This window comes from Ranitomeya imitator, chromosome 1 (genome assembly GCF_032444005.1).
Source record: "Ranitomeya imitator isolate aRanImi1 chromosome 1, aRanImi1.pri, whole genome shotgun sequence".
NCBI classification, from domain to species: domain Eukaryota; kingdom Metazoa; phylum Chordata; class Amphibia; order Anura; family Dendrobatidae; genus Ranitomeya; species Ranitomeya imitator.
In genome coordinates this window covers 258,229,567-258,247,235 of record NC_091282.1, presented here as the reverse complement: position 1 = coordinate 258,247,235, position 17,669 = coordinate 258,229,567, and the positions used below count along the sequence as shown (strand labels likewise).

General features: G+C 43.9%; 1 protein-coding gene across 24 annotated transcripts in view; it reads left to right on the top strand.

The window, feature by feature from the left end:
- NCOR2 (nuclear receptor corepressor 2) overlaps positions 1–17,669 on the top strand; it is a 574,536-nt gene that overhangs the window by 385,921 nt on the left and 170,946 nt on the right. For all 24 annotated transcript variants that reach the window (XM_069756005.1, XM_069756000.1, XM_069756002.1 and 21 more), the window contains exon 14: positions 5,806–5,904. In XM_069756005.1, the coding sequence (XP_069612106.1) occupies positions 5,806–5,904 (99 nt within the window). The remainder of the gene's footprint in view (positions 1–5,805; positions 5,905–17,669) is intronic.

The following is a 17,669-nucleotide window of genomic DNA, read 5'->3' as shown; positions in this document are numbered from 1 at the left end:
TGCTTTATTTATGAACCCTATGAAGGTCTCCACCGTGTGTGATCCCTGTGGGGGTCGGTATGTACTCTTGTTTCGCAAGCCCAGTTCAGTGATAGAGATTTCAGGTGGATTGATGACAGGATCATGTGACACCACATTAGTAACGGAAGAGAGATGTACAGACAATCTGAGTCGCCGGCAAAACCGGTGTAGATCCATGTCCAGACTAAAAGTATCAAACTTGATACTTTAAGTTTGATACGATAAGTTTGATACTTTTAGTCATAGAACAAATTCCCGTTCCAAGGAGGGTGGTAATCGAATCCAAATACTAAAGAGGAGGGAGTCTTTCACACTAGGCTCCTTTCACACTAGCGTCGGAATCTCCCCGTCGCAATGCGTCGGGGAGAGATTCCGACGCTAGCGTTTGCTGCATTGCACAATGGAGGCAGCGGATGCATTTTTCCGGCGCATCCACTGCCCCATTGTAAGGTGCGGGGAGGTGGGGGCGGAGTTCCGGCCGCGCATGCGCGGTCGGAAAAAGCGGTCCGTCGGGAGAAAAAAACGTTACATGTAGGGTTTTTTTCTCCCGACGGTCCGCCAAAGCACGACGCATCCGTCGCAAGACGGATGTGAAGTGTGCCAATCCGTCGCAAATGCGTCGTCAATAGAAGTCTATGGGGAAAAAACGCATCCTGCAAGCACTTTTGCAGGATGCATTTTTTCTGCAAAACGACGCATTGTGACGGATTTAAAAAAACGCTAGTGTGAAAGTAGCCTTATTGGATTCATCAACTACAGACTCTCTCTCCCAAGGGACTCAATGGGGAGTATGACTTACAGTCCCTCCTATGATATTGATGGCCACCCTAACCCCTTCACATATACATCTATGACCTCTATCATCACTAACATCTACACTGGTTAACAGTATTAAATACAAGGACATCGAGTGATCTCATGCTATGTGTCATGTGGTAAAAAGGGTATTCGTTTTACTCAGATTTACAGTACTGTCCACAACTAATGAAAGTTATACCTTCCAGTGCTTAGTAGATGTGAGCCACACTTCCCAATATATACTGTTTGTATACTGTTTGTTTAATGTGGAATACAGTTAGTCATTGTATTAATCGCATTGCTTTTCTCTTCTCACAGAGCCGCCTGTATTGAATGCACCACGCAACCTCTCTCCTTGATTCGTCCTTCTGGAATATCCCTTTTCTACCTGACTGCTATAATGAACACCATTTACTAGTTCTCACTTAGCTATTCTATTCACCGCACAGTGATACCAGCGTCTATCCCACCCAAGATGGCGCCTGGGATATAAGTCCATACAGGATAGAGCACACAGTGCATTAGAACCAGCACTGATCTCACCAAACACGGTGCTGACACCCTGGTCTACACAGGGTGGAGCACACAGGTCACTTCCTGTAATGCGTCTAGTCCCGCCCCTTTTCTATATACAGCGCCCCACCGACACTATAGCTCACACAATAAGCGGTGGATGCCGCGTTGGAGAGATCGTCACTGGTAAGGACGCACACTTATCCATCTCCCACGGGACTCACCCTTGGTTCCTATGACCATAACAATATTGTTGTCAATAGGGCGAACCCGTTACATAGACAAACCTTGGGGCCTTATAGCGTACATCTATACTCCCTAACAGACGGCTGGTGGTAGTGTACCCACTATTACACATGGAGGGAGCGCCTTCACCCAGGCACCGGATCTCTACAAGTGAGCAATATAAACCAACCTTTTTTTCTTTTTTTTTCCATAATCATCAGCTGTGTACATATTACAAATTATGCCTTCATTTTAATTACGATTATAGGTTCCTCGGGACTCATAAAGTAATACGGTGACCTTTTGCCTTACCTGGGAGTTTTCGGTCAGTGACAATCACTGCAGCTATACGTCATATATGCATTCCATAAAATTATTCTTACACTTATCCTTTGCATTATTTTTTACTTTTGTTTGGTTAGGCTCTATATACGGTCACGGACCCACTATAATACTCGCAAGTACACAGTGGTTATGCCCACCATAGCAACGGTATGTCTCCTCACTCCTACCACTTACCTGAGCCACCATACCCTGTACTCTTCATATAGCCACATTACCTAGCCCTGTAGCCTATCCTATATTCCACCATATTGGGATTTAAACAGCACCTAGCAGTCAGGTGTACTTCTTGATGATCAGTCTCTCTTTTCTCCATTTATTCTTCCTTTGCTTCTGAGCACGGAGATCACGCCAGATTGGCTGTTGTTATTATGATTTTGTATTTATGTTACTTGTGTCTTTGAATGATTTTGTACCAATGACAGTGTCATGTATGTATAATCTCATTTAATTATGCACCCTTTGGTCATGTATCGCAGTTCCTAATGAAGGTCCGGTGAGGACCGAAACGTTGTTTATTTTTGCTGGACTGCATTAAAAAAATCTTCAAATTAAACAAAAGTTGAGTGCCAAGTTATATATTTATATTATTCGCGGGTTGGGCTCCCACTTGTGCACCACTTTTCAGCTGTGCAACGATATATTCACAATAGGGACAGGATCATAGACCTGCACAAAGCTGGAATGGGCTACAAAACCATAAGTAAAGACGCTGGTTGAGATGTAGACAACTGTTGGTGCAATTGTAAGAAAATGGAAGAAATACAAAATGAGTGTCAGTTGACATCGATCTGGGACACCATGCAAAATCTCACCTCGTGTGCTATCCTTGATCATGAGGAAGGTGAGAAATCAGCCTAAAACTACACGGGGAGAACTTCTTAATGATCTCAAGGCAGCTGGGACCACGGTCACCAAGAAAACCATTGGTAACACATTACGCTGTAAAGCTTTAAAATCCTGCAGTGCCCGCAAGGTCCCCCTGGTCAGGAAGGCACATGTGCAGGCCCGTCTGAAGTTTGCCAATGAACATCTGGATGATTCTGTGTGTGACTTGGAGAGGGTGCTGTGGTCACATGACACAAAAATTTAGATATTTGGCATTAACTCGACTCGTGTTTGGAGGAAGAGAAATGCTGCCTATGACCCAAAGAACACTGTCCCCACTGGGAGGATGGAGGTGAAAAAATTATGTTTTGTGGGTGTTTCTCTGCTAAGGGCACAGGACTACTTCACCGTATTAATGGGAGAATGGATGGAGCCATGTACCGTAAAATCCTGAGTGACAACCTCCTTCCCTCCTCCAGGACATTAAAAACGGGTCTTGGCTGGATCTTCCAGCAAGACAATGACCCAAAATATGCAGCCAAGACAACAAAGCAGTGGCTCAAAAAGAAGCGCATTAAGGTCATGGAGTGGCCTAGCCAGTCTCCTTAATCCCAAAGAAAACTTATGGAGGGAGTTGAAGATCCGAGTTGCCAAGTAACAGCTTCAAAAACTTAATGATTTAGAGATGATCTGCAAAGAGGAGTGGACCAAAATTCCTCCTGACATGTGCGCAACCCTCATCATCATCTTCAAAAAAGCATCTGACTGCTGTGCTTGCCAACAAGGGTTTTTCCACCAAGTATTAAGTTTTGTTTGCCAGAGGGATCAAATACTTATTTCTCACTGCAAAATGCAAAAAAAGTATATAATTTAGACAGTGTGATTTTTCTGGATTTTATTTTTGATATTCTATCTCTCAATGTTAAAATTAACCTACCCTTAAAATTATAGACTGTTCATGTCTTCGTCAGTGATCAAACTTACAAAATCAGCAAGGGATCAAATAATTATTTCCTTCATTGTAAATGTTAACTCTCCAGCAGTATCTCTGCAGTGTGATTTTTGTCTGAGCTCTGTTACATTTACACATTTTCCCTGCTCTACTGTAGAGATTGGGTATTGTGATCTCCAGTCTGACAACCAGCAGATTACATGCTCTAATGTGTATACAGGATGTCTAAAGAGTTCCTGTGAACTACAGAATCACCTCATCAACTATACATGATGACATCATCACCTGACCGCTTTCTAACTGCTCAACTCCCCATCCAGCACCACCCTCATTGTTCATTTTTATGTGTCTCCAGTGGTGCTGAAGCTTTTATTTATTCTTTTATGTAGTAGAACAGTGGTATAGTAGACAAGTGCATACAGTGATTAGCTGCAAAGTTATACATTTCTCTTGAGTCACACAAACTGTCTGAATCTATAAGACATGGCATATTATAGATTGAGACTCTGCAGTATGAAAATACCTTTCACCAGATATACTGAGACTGCTGTATACATCACATAAGATACAGTGAAATTCTGCAGGATGAACATACATCACACAGTATACACTGAGACTGCTGTATACATCACACAGGATACACTGAGATTGCTGTGGACTTCACATAGGATACAATGAGACTGCTGTATACATGACATAGGAGACACAGACCGCTGTACATACATCACATAGTATACACTGAAACGGCTGTTTACATAACATAGAATATACTGAGACCTTTCTGTGCGCATGACACAAGATGCCCTGAAATTGCTGTATACACTACAGATGATACAGATTTGCTGTATACATCAGATAACAGCAATTCTATCAGATAACAGACCCCGTTCAGCAATTATATGTCACTGATCTGTCACTGGCTATAAAAAACAAAAAACAAAAGCAGTAAAATTGAAATCCAATCCATGCAACCCCAGAAGCATCAGATGACAATCCGAAAATGGGATATCAATTAATTCCTAGTCTGTGAAGCATACACAAGAACCCTTATATTATTTTTCTTTAAAAAAAAAATAGCCCATGATGCACTATGAATTAGTGTTTGCGGGAGTGCTAAGGAAAACATGATTTGGTGGCAATTCCCATTATTAGAGATGAGCGGATCGCTTTGCGTAACCCCAGTCCAGGACAGTGCTCTCTAAGACCTTCTGGAATCCCAAACTCATCTTACGATCTGCGGTGCTGGAGCATTGTCGCCTGTCGGCTGCACAGTGCACAGGTGACATCAGGTCAGGCTGTTGAATTTAGCACCGTACCTACTGTCCACGGCAAGAGTGCACCTGGACCGTGGACCAGGGTTTTGCAAAGCGATCGTTCATCTCTACCCATTATCCTAATGACAGGAGATACAGTTTTAATTTGGGGTCATGGCGGAATGGGCTAAGCTGCAGAGTGGGTTACCGGGAGCAATGCTGTGCAAGAGTTAGGCTGAGGCATCGTTCTCAGGACAGAACTTTCCTACATAATTCTTGTCCCTTTAGGCTCCTTCTTTCCTTCTTTAGGCTAAAGAATGTGAATGTTTAGTATGCATATTCAGCGTCCTATTTGGACAAAATGCATAATGCGCCAACCATTTATGCCAGTGCAAGAAAATCACATATTCCCAACTGGTGCAGACAAATAAAAGGAGTAACGCCTCCAAATCATAAACATATATTGACCCTGTTTGTAAGTTCCGTGCACTCTTGAGAACCTGTATGTGTTGGTACTGGCTTCTTACTTTTATCTTTATGTATGGTATATGGTTAATGATTAAGCGAGAAGATAAAAAAAGTATGATATTCAGCTGTCTGTTAAGGTAAAAGACCTCTTTGCATTCCTAGCGCACAGGAGGCACACGCCATATGTCAAGGTCTAGAGCTGGCATGTTTTGACTATATTGTGTATGTGTAATAACCAGAAAGGCTGAGAGCACAGAGAACTTTATGATTTGTAAAGCAGGAGGAATGTGGCTCTTAAAGGCCTATACCTGCCGACTGTGCCGGGTGAACGTGGAGCAGTGCAACCTACAGCTGTGACCTGCAGGATGGCCATGTTTGCTAATGCTTTATATGTGTCTCTTTCAGACGGTGGCCGATTGCGTTCTTTTCTACTACCTGACCAAAAAGAATGAGAACTACAAAAGTCTTGTAAGAAGAAATTATCGACGAAGGGGAAAGGGCCAGGTAAGAGATCTGCAGTTTTCTTCATCTTCACCCTATAGTAGCAGGACTTACTATAAAATGCTACTAGTGTCACTTTTGACTACAAACCTCTAAAAGATGCATTTATACAACTGGGATTGTGATCCATATTTCACCTGCTCTGTTTTCAGAATTATAAAATTGAATTCTGCATATAGAGAATATGATCTATAACTGTACTAGTAGAATATGCTTTAACCTCCTAAATGCAACCTTCACTGCTCTGGCTGCAAAGCAATAACAGAAGACAGACATTGGACACAGCAGTAGATATATATCCAGCTATGCAGATCAATGTGTATAATTGCTTATGAAGTAAGTGCTACAGTATATATCTGCTGAGTGGATGAATGGTAGACCATTCGGAGAAGTAGTGAAAACCAAACAAGAAGAGCCGAATATGCGATCAAAACAATATGGGGCAAGAGAGTATATAAAGATAAAATACCTTTATTAACAAAGTGGTAAAGGGTAGCACCGCATACAAGAGGTGTCGGCACCATAAAAATAAGAAAAAAAAAATTCATATACAGTAAAACAATGCTAAACCCCAATTCCAAGGTAACGGATGTGAGATATATATCTATTTGAATATAGACCGTACTATGTATCACACTGTGCACAATAATCATTATATATCATCAAGCATTGTGCACAGGAAAAATATCCACAGGTGTAAGGCCATGAGGCTGCAATAAAGCCGGGGGCACAATGACACAGTAGAGAGAGGTATGTTACCTGGGGTGTCTGCCGCACCTGAACCTCCCTCCACCCAGGTAACATACCTCTCTCCATTGTGTCATTGTGCCCCCGACTTTATTTCAGCCTCATGCCCCATAGGCATTGCCCTATTCCTTTATTTCCTTCCTGAATGGTGTTTATTATTATCATCTTCAACTCTATATCTATATCCATTAAGCCTTATTGACTGCATCATTATTTTCTCTTTCACCATCCATATCCCAGGCTTAATATCTTTGATTCCCCCATAATCATGTGCCTTTGCACCTTAGGAGCACTTGCACTTTTTCCTTTTCACCTATACACCTCCATTCTTTCCATCTTGAGCCTTTACACTGCTAATGGGGCACAACAGTCTTTGTACAGTGTGTCTGTAAAGTCATGGTGCACTTTTGACCAGTCACTAGAAAGCAACAAAAAACGATAGAAATGTGAAATCTGCTTCAAATAAAAGAAAAATTCTCCCAGTTTCATACTTATTCAGTGCAGTTCAATGTGGACTCCATTTGTTGCCCTACCCAAATCCAAGCGATAGTGAAGTTCTTGCCACACACGGGTTAGGACGTCTGGTGTGACAGAGTGAATAACATCTGTGATTCTCTGTTTTAAGTGTTTAATATCGTTGATACGTTCAATGTACACATGTTGCTTCACATAACCCCAAAAGTGTGTCAGATCCGGGGATCGTGGTGGCCATGGCTTGACAGAACCCCTGCTTATCCACCGACGGGGGAATGTTCTATCCAGAAACTCATGAACAATGGTGGCGTAGTGTGGAGGAGCGCTGTGCTGTTGAAAGAGGACATCTTCTGGAAATTGTGGCACTGCATACAATTCCAACATGTCAAGATACGTGTTTGTCGTCACAGACTGCTCCGCAAAAATAAAATGAGCCTATCACCTTATCATGCATCAGGCCACACCACACGTTCACTTTAGGGTTGTTACGTCATGACTCAACGTAGGCATGAGGATGTTCAGCAGCCCATATTCGGACTCCTTAGGTAGCTATCCCGTATAGCCTCTACAGACTCGTCAGTGACTGATGGCCTACCAGAACGGGGTTTCTCCACCAAACTGCCGGTTTCCTTCATCTGCTTATCCCACTGAGTAATGTTGTTCCTATGTAGTGGCGCTTCCTTATAAATGTGCCGATATTCACGTAGCACTTTGGTCACGGATTCGAATTTAGCGAGCCACAGAACACACTGAACTTTCCTCTGTACCGTCCACATCTCAACTGGCATGGAAAGCCACACAGCTGGCATAAGCTTGAGGTTGCATGATGTCACAGACCTGGCAGTGTATTAATCAGAGTTCAGTTTATCAGGGGTTAATCTGACTGGGGGCTCAGCAACAGCTTAAATGAGTTTGTGTTGTTTGATTGGTTCTTGTTATCTCTCCTCATGAACAGGTCTGATATGATTGGGCCAGAGAAAGGGCGCCAAAATGTAAACTATAAATAGATCCTGTGACTGGTCAAAAGTGCACCATGACTTTACGGACACACTGTATATTTGCATATACATGGAGTGATATATATTTTCTGGGCACATTGCAATATATAGTGAGATATAATTTCTGTCAGCTTTATAACATATAGTACTGCATGTTCATATCCAGATAGATATACAGCTTACACATGTGAATATTTTTCCTGTGCACATTATAATGCTTAATGATATGATTATTGTGCACAGTGTGATACATAGTACGGTATATATTCAAATAGATATACATTTCACATCCGTTACCTTGGGATTGGTGTTTAGCATTGTTCTACTGTATATGAATATTTTTGTATTTTATGGTGTGGACACCTCTTGTATGCGGTTCTACCCTTTCCCACTTTGTTAATAATGTTTTTTTTTTATATACTCTTGTCCCGTATTGTTTTGATCACATGTTCGGCACTTCTTGTTTGATTTTGAAAGCAATAACAGGATAGAAGGCGTCTGAAAACATTGTAAATGTGAACCATAGAATATATGTGCAACTAACATGGCTATAGCTACTAGGGTAGGGGGCAGTGCAGGTGGAAAGGGGCGCAGCTTTATTCAGAGTGTTCTCCAGTTAGTAATGACTATAAATGATGGAAGAAGGCATGAACAATAAGACGTAGATAAGAGACCATATACAAGACCTTGTTAATACACAGTGAAGTCATCACGTTCCTTATAGCTTTCCTAGAGGAGCATTGCCAGGCTTTAAAGCCTCCTCTCTTTGGCATGTCACTCTCCACAAGTAGAGACATTACCCCATGCATCCCAGTCAGAAGCCTCTCACCTAGCCAAACCAGATCTTATACTTTGCACTGATGAGGGGCAACACCCCGAAAGACCATGTCTGCAAACTGAGATTCTGCTTTGGCTTTTACTATAAGTCGTGTGGTAAGGTGATATTGACGTGTAGGATTGCTACTTTCAATGGGTGGCACTCGAGTTCTAGTCCTCTTCCTTTCTGAAAAGACAATTTACATACATTATACCTTCACTATAATATCACTTTGTGCCTTATTTCTGTGCCGTGAATTTACTGAGGGTTATCCATGTGACATCACAGTGTATGTTATTTCTGGGCTGTTACATAACTGAACCTTATGACTGAGCTGTGACATCACTGTGTGCATTATTTCTGGGCTGTTGCATAACTGCAAACTTTATGATTAAGCTGTGCATTACTGTGTGCATTATTTTCTGCAATCGCTTACATTATCCTACTATCGTGATATCACTTTGTCTATTATTCCTTTTATTGTGCAGTATTCTCGTTATATCACCGAATACATTATATCTTTTTATGACATAGCTATGTGCATTTCCTAATATACTCTCTATGAGCCTGTAAAATTGGTTAATGGATTGTTTTTTTACTATGACTTCATCAGTGTGTGCATTAACCTGTTATGGTCTGTGGTACTGATTGGAGAATAAAATAAAAATATTCTATGTTTTCAGTTCAGTTGATGCTAAAGGTAGTCATCTTGGATCTTGGAGTTGGATCTCATTCAACATTTTGCTGTGGGACACTGTGATTATATTTTTAACTCTCTTGGTCACTATGGACACATGAAAGGTAACTTGTCATCTGCTTCATACTGCCCAAGCCGCAAGCAGCATAAATCAGACATTGGCAACATGATTGCTGCCAGGTATGTTTATGCTGAAGAGTTTCAGGGAAAACACACTTTGAAAGCCGGCAGGGTTGTGGGGGAAATATGTTTCTCGACTGAAATGTCTGATGAGGACCCCAGCAGGTTTCTCTCTGATTCCTTTGATTGACAGGCTTCTCCGTGCACACACATGGGGAGAGACCTGCCAGAGAACTACAGTAGGGACTAGTGATGAGCGAATATACTCGTTACTTGAGATTTCCCGAGCACGCTCTGGTGTCCTCCGAGTATTTTTTAGTGCTCGGAGATTTAGTTTTCATCACCTCAGCGGAATGATTTACAGCTACTAACCAGCATAAGTACATGTGGGGGTTGCCTGATTGCTAGGGAATCCCCACATGTAATCAAGCTGGCTAATAGCTGTAAATCATTCCGCTGAGGTGATGAAAACTAAATCTCCGAGCACTAAAAAATACTCTGAGGACACATTTGAAATGTCGCAACGCTTCAGATTCAAATATACATGGATGCAATCGTGTAACCAGTGTCTGATTAATACTATCCATAGCTGAGAGGGAATCTGATGACATGTTTCCTTTGAAGTGTTTGCTGTAATAGTATTAAATTTATTTTTTCTGTATTTTTCATGAGAAAATAAATTATAAAATGTGTCTGACTGACCATAACAATTTTTTTTGGATATTTGCATTGCTATATCAGGGCCATCCTGGGAACGGAAAATGGCATCGCCAGAGTTTCGCTGGATCCCAGGGGGTGAGTATATAACTATTTTTTATTTTAATTATTTTTTTTAACAGGGATATGGTGCCCACACTGCTAAATACTGCGTGAGCAGTGTTATATCCCGTGTGGCTGCTTTATACTACATGGGCTGTGTGATATACTCCGTGGGCTGTGTGATATACTTCGTGGGCTGTGCTATATACCAGAGGTGTCAAACTGCATTCCTCGAGGGCCGCAAACAGGTCATGTTTTCAGGATTTCACCTGCACAGAATGATTCCAGCACCTTGTGCAATGCAAAGGAAATCTTGAAAACATGCATGGTCTGAGGCCCTCGAGGAATGCAGTTTGACACTTCTGCTATATACTACGTGCCCAGTGTTATATGTTACGTGGGCTGTGTTATATACTGCGTCGCCTGTGTTATATACTGCTTGGCTGCTATATACTGCGTGGGCTGTGTTATGTACTGCGTGGGCTGTGCTATATACTACGTGCCCTATGTTATATACTGCGTGGCTGTTATATACTGCGTGGGTTGTGTTATATAGTATGTGGGCTGTGTTATATACTGTTTGGTCTGTGTTATATACTGCGTGGCCACTGTTATATACTGTGTGGCCTGTATTAACGCATCGAGTATTCTACAATATGTATGTATATAGCAGCCACATAGTATATATCACAGGCCACGTAGTATTTGCTATATACTACGTGGCCTCTGCTATATACTATGTGGCTGCTATATACATACATACATACATATTCTAGAATACCTGATGTGTTAGAATCGGGCCACCATCTAGTATTTTATATTGTAAAAATCAAAGTTGCAAGCTGCAATGTAGTGTAATTGAAAAAACTTTCCTCATAAGTAGTAGGTTGTTCCTATCTAAAGATGTGGCAATCCACAAGTCACAAGTATCTTGTCCACTGGATCTGTTACTTGTTAAAATGTCCAACCTTTATTAAATAAAAAGTAGAGCTCATCCTTGGATCATCTGTCAATTGTAGCTTTTTTTCTTCTGTGCAAGAGTCCTGCAAAGTCTGATGGTAAATGAGTCCAAGTTTACCTGCATTGCTCCAGCCGGTAGTGTTGCGGTCAGCTGATTTTGCTTCTCAGCAACCTGCTATGGGCAATATGACGTCACCCGCTACAGAAAGGTCCTTGAAACAAAAATATGTGACTAATCCTGTGTGAAAATGGAAAGATCCAGTGGACACACTACTTGTCACTTTGGATTACCGCACTTTTAGGTAGGAACTACTTGCTACTGCGGAGAGTTTTTTCAGTTGCACTACATCGCAGTTTGTAACTGTTGATTTTTCTTTTTACACCTCTGGTAAAGCAGATTTTTTGCGCTTATTGCAGAAGGAGTGCAATATATATGGTGGGAGCGCCGATATTACAATACATATATATTTATATTGTGTTTAAACCTAAAACTTGTTAAAGGCAATAGTTAAATTTTGGATGAAGCATACCCTTTAATAATACTTCTTCTTTGTTCACAATTTGTGTGCTCGGAATGACTTCATCTCTACCTTGAGTTCCGCTTATATCGTTGCCCTACTTCCTTCCTGAAAATCAGCAGCTTCTCTACCAATCTATTCTCAGACTTACACATTAATTACAACACAAGAAGCTAAATATACTGTTAGACTGTCAGGATCAGAATGAATGCTGTCCATAAAGTCTTCCTGCATTATAGTTGCAAAAGTTTTTTACTTCTAATTGGGAAGAGGCTTGAGGAGCTAAACAACCTTACTACTTAGAGTTGGCGAGCAGACTGGGCTGTGTACCAGCTCTGGTATAGCGTGCTTATGTAAGCAGGATCTGCAAGGCTATTTTGAGAACTTGAAAATTGGGTGCTGAAGCATTGCAACCTTTCAGTCTGTACAGTCTGACTATACTCCAAGGCTCTGCTCTTACATACGATAAATTTCTGTTTTCGGTATATTACAAACCACTTGCATTAAAGGAATACATGATCTCCAATGTACAAAATTGACATATAATGGGGTCTGGGGTTCTTTGTGGTTTTTGTCATTTTTTTTAATATGAAGACTCCACGCAAAGTTGCTTATTTTGGTCAAGGTTAACCACTTCAGCAGTGATGTGCACACTCATATTGTAACCGGCCTGTAGCACATATGTATTTGTGTGTATATTCACACTCTCAAACACACTGTTGGTTATAAGATTGAACATACCTGTTCTTGCAATAATTTTCCTTATTTTTATTGGCTTGTTCAGATTGTAGATTCAAACTGAGGACAGCAATACCTCAAAGGAACACACATCGAAACAAGGAGTAAAGAAACACTGGAAACAAGTTAGCATATGTGTTTACCCTTGGATCCCTCAATGTACCCCCTTTTATTCTAATAAATAGGGAGGCAATTCACATGATCAACTTCCGCTCCATGCAGCTGGGGCTCTTCAGAACTCTGGCTCTCTGGATTGGTGGTAGTCACAGCGGTTGGAACCCCAATAATCAGAAAGATATCCCGTATTCTTTGGATAGCAGATGATTTTAAAACTTGAGAATATCCATTTATTGGTCGTAAACACTTTCTGAAGGCAGCAATTCCATAAATAAACTCTTGAGGTGGCATACCTGTTCATCAGAAGCCATTCCAGGTGCTGATTCCTGATTAGGCTGCTTGAGTGTGTATAAAACATGGTACTATGAGGAATCTAAGATTTAACATACATTCCTCAAAACTGAAATTGCAACACAAAAATGGAAAAATCATGGAGTTTTGGAAATCACAGGATTAATAGACATGTTAATGGTATGCAAATGACGAAAAAATGAAAACCACATTTCTCCTTCACCTCATTGGGGGACACAGGACAATGGGTGTATGCTGCTGCCGCTAGGAGGCTGACATTAAGCGAATACGAAAAAAGGTTAGCTCCTCCTCCTGCAGTATATACCCTCATGCTGGCTCCACCAGAACCAGTTCATGCTTAGTGTCTGTAGGAAGCACACTGGTTTGCTTTTTCAGACCATCTTTTTTTTTTTCTTCCTACGAAGATGAGACAGGGGTGACAGACCCTATTGAAAATCCGATCTCCCCAAACCAACAACAGGCGAGCATGTGGAGTGTCGCCTCCACGTATCCTCTCCTGCGACGTGGGACATTTTTTTTGTCGGACACAGCCTGTCCATCCTGAGGTAGAGAAACCCTAGGCTGCACAGAGGCACACATTTAGTCCATGCTGCCCCCACTGCATCATCTATGTTGTTCATTGCGGTAATGGAAGAAAGCGGACGGTCCCTCTCCTCATTCCTTACAAGGGAGGATGGATTGAGGGTGCCTGTACCGTCCATATTACAGCCCCCCCCCCCTCCTGTGACCTGGATCTTCATGCGTGAGTATACGAAGAAGTGGGGCTGGGAGGGCTCCTGCGGCGTTCCTACCCGCGGCTTCGCATGTGCGCACGTGTCGCACCAACATTGTAAAACCTACGCTTCGGCCTTTATTAGGCCGGTGGCTCCGCCCCCTAGCACGCGTATTTCTGGCGGCCCTTCTCACAGAGGCACCTCTTTTTGAATCTGCATAGATCCAGGACACAGGGGCACCACCGACAAGCCGCAGATCTCTCTCTATCCAGGACATTCACGGGCACAGGACCTGGGGTAAGCTCTGCAGTCTTATATCTGACATTTAGTTATCAGGCTATAGCAGCTATTATAGCAGCCTCCCAGCAGTATACAGCCCATATTAGCCAGGGGTACAGCATGTCTAGAAAAACCAACAGAGCCATACGGTATTATTTGCTTCATGTACCTCCTGTCACACTGCTTTCCCGCAACTGCAGAATAAACAATTATGCAAAGCCTGCGATCCTGAACGCGCTCAGGAGCCCTCCACAGCGACTGATCCCAGTGTACCTGGCCCTCCTGAGTGGGCCTCGTCTCTATCACAGTCCATGGCATCTCTGGCTAAAGCAATTGAGTCCCTTCAGGCCCCCGGCATAGGTAGGGACAGCTCGCCTGGTTCAGAGAGATCCTGCATCCCACAGGATTCATCGGCCTGCAGGGGCTGCTCTCACTCAAAGCATACACAGGCAGCCAGAAAACGATCCCATACTGCATCTCCCGGACCCTCTGGTGCCTCAGCATCTATGAGATCCATCTCTCGCTCCCCCTAACCAGAGGTTGGCAGCGAGCAAAATTCGGACAATGATTCTGATGGGCTTTTTAGTCTAGATGCACATAGTTCTCAGGAGACAGTCAATAGTCTCATTAAGGCCGTCAATCAAACCCTGGAGATTGATGAGGAACCTACGCTTACTACAGGCCACAAGGTGTCGTTTAAACGGTCCAAACGTCCCCATAGGATGTTCGGCGGTCATCCTGAGTTCGAGGACATAGTGTAGCGGCATAGGGAGTGGCCAGACAAGCGGTTTACAGGTCAGAAAGCGCCTGAAGCGAGATACCCTTTTGCTTCGCATCTTCGCAAAAACTGAACAAAATCCCCCACAGTGGATCCGCCTGTATCACAAGAGGCCTCCAAAACCGTGCTATCATTACCAAAGGGATCCTCTATCAAGGATCCCACTGATCACCTGATAGAGAGCCTAGCTTGATCGGTATTCGAGGTGTCGGGCTCAGGACTCTCCCCCTCCTTCGCTGCAACATGGGTGGGTAAAGCCATGGTATCCTGGGCAGACTCTCTAAACAGAGCCTTGCAGGGAACTGACCTCCCACCAGATGTCGCTGATCTTGCAAACCAGATATCCTTAGCTGGGGATTGTTTGATTAACGCATCCCTGGATGCAGCTAACTGCGCTGCGCTTGCGGCCGCAAACGCTATTTCTATTAGGAGAGCCCTGTGGCTCAGGACATGGCGAGCGGACTCTACATCAAAAAAGTCCCTTACTTCTTTGTCCTATTAAAGCAGCCGGCTATTTGGTGAGAAGCTAGACCAGCTTATCTCAGACTCCACAAGTGGAAAAGCTAGCTTCCTTCCCCAACAGAAGGTTAGGCGACCTTTTCAACACCAGCCACAGACGCGTTTTCAGTCTTTTTGCAGCCCTGCATTGGCTACTTCAACCAATCCCTCTGCTCTGGGCCGCCCTGCCCAGGGGGACAGAGATCGTCAAGTCTCTTACAAAACCAACCCATTGTGGGAAAACCATCCCAACCAGCCCAAATCTAAGGGATCCAGGTCCCACTGATTTTCAACCAAGTGACTCGAGGCCCTTTCCGGTCGACACTGACGAAGTAGGCGGTCGTCTGCTCTATTTTTGCGATATCTGGCTCTGCGTCGTTCACGACGAATGGGTCAGAGATATGGTGTCCTCCGGATACAGAATAGAATTCTGCTCCCTGACCCCAAATCTTTTTTTTCTTTCCCGTACCCCCAAGGCAGAGGCAAACACCCACTCCTTTTTTTCAGGCCATCGAGTCCCTCCGGCACAATGGGGTTATCATTCCTGTGCCAGAAAACGAAAGATTCCAGGGGTTCTACTCAAACCTGTTCGTGGTTTCGAAGAAAGGATGGAAGTGTAAGGCCCATTTGTGACCTAAAGCTCCTAAACAGGTTCGTAAAGGTCAGACGCGTCTATCGACATCCAAGACTCCTATCTTCATATTCCCATTTTTTTCCTCTCATTAAAGGTTCCTGCGTTTCGCTGTCCACGGGCTACACTTTCAGTTTACCGCCCTGCCCTTCGGGCTAGCCACTGCCCCCAGGGTGTTCACAAAGGTCATGGCGGCCATCATGTCCATTCTGCATTCTCGGGGCATGGTCGTCTTGCCATATTTAGACGACCTCCTGATCAAGGGACTGTCTTTTCAGGACTGCGAGCAATGCGTCCACATCACTTTGGATACACTGTCTCGCCTGGGGTGGCTCATAAATTTGCTGAAGTCTTCTCCCATGCCAGCTCAGAAAATTTCCTTTTTAGGAATGATCTTGGACACCTCCCAAGGGTTGGTGACTCTCCCTCGAGACAAGGTCCTAGCCATTCGTCTGGGAGACCAGGAACTCCATCGGCCTATTCCTTGGCATCAATGGAAGCTGTTCCGTTAGCCCAGTTTCATCTCCACTCCTTGCAGCATGCGCTGCTGGCAACCTGGAAGAGTCCGTTTTCTCTCGACCGACCATGCCGTCTGTCCACCCAGGTCAGGCAGGCACTCAGGTAGTGGACACTGAGCTCCTCCCTTCTTCAGGGTAAACCCTCCCCCCCGGATCATTGGCTGGTGGTTACTACCGATGCCAGTCTCCTCAGCTAGGGAGCTGTTTTCCATCACCACATGGCTCAGGGAGGCTGGTCGTCTTCCTATCAATCTAGAAATACGGGCAATTCAGGGGGCTTTGCAACACTTCCATCATCTTCTGGCGGGGCGCCCAGTCCGTATTCAGTTGGACAATGCCACGCCCGTGGCTTATATAAGTCACCAAGTGGGCACCCACAGCAGAGCAACCATGCGCAAAGTAGAACCCTTTCTTCGCTGGGCAGAGAAAAACATCTCAGTGATCTCAGCAGCTCACATACCAGGTGTAGAAAACTGGGCAGCGGATTTTCTCAGCCGACAGGGTCTCTCATCTGGGGAATGGTCTCTCCATCCAGAGGTTTTTCAGCAGTTTTGTCAACGCATGGGAACCCCAGATCTGATGGCCTCCAGGTTGAACACCAAGGTCCCCAAGTTTGTTGCTCAATCCCGAGACCCAAGGGCCATTGGCGTGGACACCCTGGTTCTTCCATGGAATCAGTTTCGGCTACTGTGTTTCCCCATTGCCGCTGCTTCCGAAAATCATCCGGAAGGTCAAAGCAGAAGGGCTTCAAGTAATCTTCGTTGCCCCGGACTGACCTTGTCGGGCATGGTACGCAGAGCTAATGCAACTTATTGCCGATGTCCCCTGGTGGCTGCCGGTTCATCTGGATCTATTTTGCCAGGGTCTGATCTACCACCTGAACTCAGGGATTCTGTGATTAACGGCTTGGCTGTTGAAGCCTTGGTCCTGACTCGCGCTGGGTTCTCCCGGGACGTTACTTTTCCATTCCTAACATTTTGGAATTTCTTCAGGCAGGCCTGTACTCTGGTCTAGCGCCAAGTTCCCTCAAGGGACAGATCTCAGCTTTGTCCATTATTTTTCAGCGCAGGATTGCTTCCAATCTGCAGGTGAAG